Genomic DNA, 2,922 nt, shown 5'->3' with positions numbered 1-2,922 from the left:
TTCCACCCCTAATCTCCGCCCCCCTTACCCTCCGCCCGCCTCGCCCCGCCCCTCTCATTCGCTGCCAACCTTTTGGCAATTAATTTAAAATTCAAATGCAAAAACGTTTGCTAAAGAAAATTGTTAACGAATCTTGTGCGTGTGCGTGTGCGTTCGTGTAACTGTGTGCGTGTGTGCGTGTGTACGTGCGCGTGTGAACAGGGATCAAAAGCAAAAAATATGAATGCTCGTGTGAACAACATAAATTAATATTAATAAAAGAACTTTGGAGAAAATTATTTAATCCTTTAATCCGAAGCAGTCAAACAAGTCATCGACACCTTCCTTCAACCCCTCCCCCTTGTCTTCCTCCTTCTCCCCACTTCTTACGTCACGCACTCACCACCTTACTCACGACGGCTACGATAATAATAATAATAATAATAATTTTTCAAAAAAAAAAAAGAAAAAACTCGTAAATTTTATTGTCGCGATACATTCAATTTTTTTTTTTTTTATGAATTTTTCATTGAGTTATGAAACGTGTATACGAAAGTAACATATGGGAATTTTGTGTACCGTAAATAATTTTTCCCACGCATGCATCAAATATATATATATAAGTAACGGTCAATTTTATTCGAATATGAAAAACCGAAAACGTCTTTAAAAAAAAATGAGAGAGAGAGGGGGAAATTGTGAAGGAGCGAGAGAGAGAGGGGGGAAGAAAGAAAGGAAGGAAGGAAAAAAAAAATTTATTTTTTATTTTTTGACGCCATTCGTTTTCATTATACGTATTTATTTTTTTATTTTTTGTACAGAAAAAAAAAAAAATTAATTATTTTATAAAACCCGTAAAAAATAAATTTGTTATCCCCATTCCCATCCCCCTCCCTTCTTCTCCCTCCACCCCCAAAAAAAAGAAAAATGTCGGAAAATAATTTTTTAATAAATAAAATTATTTTCACTCTTCCTCGAGGTTTTTTTCCTTTTTTTTAAATCGATAAAAAATATCCGGTATAAAAAATAAAATAATTTTTAGTATACGAAATAATAATAATAATAATGATGATAAAAAATATGGCGACGGAATCGTTATAAAATAAATAAAAAAAAGGAAAAAAAAAACTTACGAGTGCAATATCTGGGTTCGTCGCTTTTATCTCCGCAATCATTTTCTCCATTGCAAAATCTGTCTAAAGCAACACAATGACCCGAATCGCATAAAAATTCAGAAAGGCGACATTTTGGCGGACCTGCGACGCATGTCGATACGAATATTATCAAAAGTATAAAGTAATCCATCGGGAAACCGGAAACAATCTGTAACAAACAAAAATAACGGTCGGTAAAAAATTTGTTTTTTTATTTATTAAAAAAAAAAAAAAAAAAAAAAAAAATTTCAACAAGTTGGCAAAATCGTTTTGATCTCACAAAAAAACCAAAAATTATTTTTATCGATCGTACGTTTTATGACGTAATAGTACTGATGACGTAATACCGGTATCATTTCCATTAAGAGAGAAAAAAAATTTGATTAATTTCAAATGAGTTTTTCCGATTAAAAAAAAAAAATTTTCCTTTTTCTTCTTTTTAATTTTTTGTTTTTTTTTTTGTTACGCTATTGGTAACACTGTTTTTTTTTTTATTTAAATCGAGAGTGAGATAAATAAATGACGCGGGTAAATAAAAATAATAAAGAAAGGAAAAAAAAAAGAGGAAAATTTTTTTTGCAAAAATTTTCAAACCTTAAAAATCGAAAAAGTTTTTCAAGGGTGAAATAATTGAAAAAAAAAAACTAAAAAAGGTTATTTCGCTTTTACAAAATCTTAATAATCCTTTTTTTTTTTTTTTACCAGACCTTTTCATTTAAATAATGATAATAATAATGATAATAATAATGATTATAATTTTCTTTTTAAAAAAAAGTTTAATAATAAAAATCGTATAAAAAAAAATTTTAACGAAAAGTTTTTCGTATCCATCAGACGGTCTGAAAAAAAAAAAAATAAAAAAATAAAAAGAAATTTTATATTTAAATTCAGACGATCGAACGATAAAGATAACGGTTTTTTTTGTTGCGTCTTCTGCTATTAAATCCGACGCTTTGATAACAATTAACAAAAAAAAAAGCATATTACGAATTTTTTAACAAAAAAAACTTTTTTTTAATTTAGTAAATTAATTTCTCTTTTTTTTTGAAACATTTATTTTTTATACGCGGTTTAAAGTAATGTTATTAAAAAACGTACAAACATACAAACGTACAAACAAACAAACAAACAATCAACACAAAAGAATGTTTTTTTGTTTTGTTTTATCATTTACAAAGGAAATCAAATCAGTCATAAAAGTCGATTTGACATAAAATAAAAATGAATTTTCTTCCTAGTGATGGTAAATTACAATTTCTCTTTCTCTCTCTCTCTCTCTCTCTCTCTCTTTCTCTTTCTCTTCCTCTGACTATCTCTCTATCTCTTTTTCTCTTTCCTCCAGTTTTACTTCGCATTCTCTCTTTCCTCTGGTTTTTGCCTCACATTCCCTCTATTTCTCCTTCCTCTGGCTATGCCCCACATTCTCCCTCTTTCTCTCTCTCTCTCTTTCCTACGGTTATGCCTCGCATTCTCCCCTCTCTTTCTCTCCTTTCACCTTTATGTTTTTGAAATAAAAAAAAAAAAAATTTTAATTGAGATGAAAAATAAAAAAAAAAAAAGCTAAAAGAAAATTCTAGGAAAAAAAAGGGAAAACGAAGAACCTGAACCCTTTGAGAGTTTAAAAAAAAAAAAAAATTTTTCTTTCAGGTTTTTCTCCCTCCCCCCATTTCAAATTTTAAAGAATCTTATTAAGATCACGTGACAATTTACCGCTGTAAAAAAAAACGTTCCTGTTATTATTATTATTATTATTATAACTTTTTAATGGCGACAATTTGTCTTGCGCTTG

The 2,922-nt window shown here is 29.1% G+C and overlaps 1 protein-coding gene across 1 annotated transcript; it reads right to left on the bottom strand.

The window, feature by feature from the left end:
* Window positions 1–584: 584 nt before the first annotated feature.
* On the bottom strand, window positions 585–1,284 carry Phum_PHUM274240 (uncharacterized protein; the record flags this gene model as incomplete). The annotated part of the gene is made up of 2 exons (XM_002426715.1): window positions 585–643; window positions 1,113–1,284. 2 exons carry the CDS (start codon window positions 1,282–1,284, stop codon window positions 585–587), a joined length of 231 nt encoding a protein of 76 aa, XP_002426760.1.
* Window positions 1,285–2,922: the final 1,638 nt, after the last annotated feature.

Source organism: Pediculus humanus, genomic scaffold (genome assembly GCF_000006295.1).
Source record: "Pediculus humanus corporis 1103172107650 genomic scaffold, whole genome shotgun sequence".
NCBI lineage: Eukaryota > Metazoa > Arthropoda > Insecta > Psocodea > Pediculidae > Pediculus > Pediculus humanus.
Note: the sequence above shows the minus strand (reverse complement) of the source record. Positions and strands in the feature narration are given on the sequence as shown.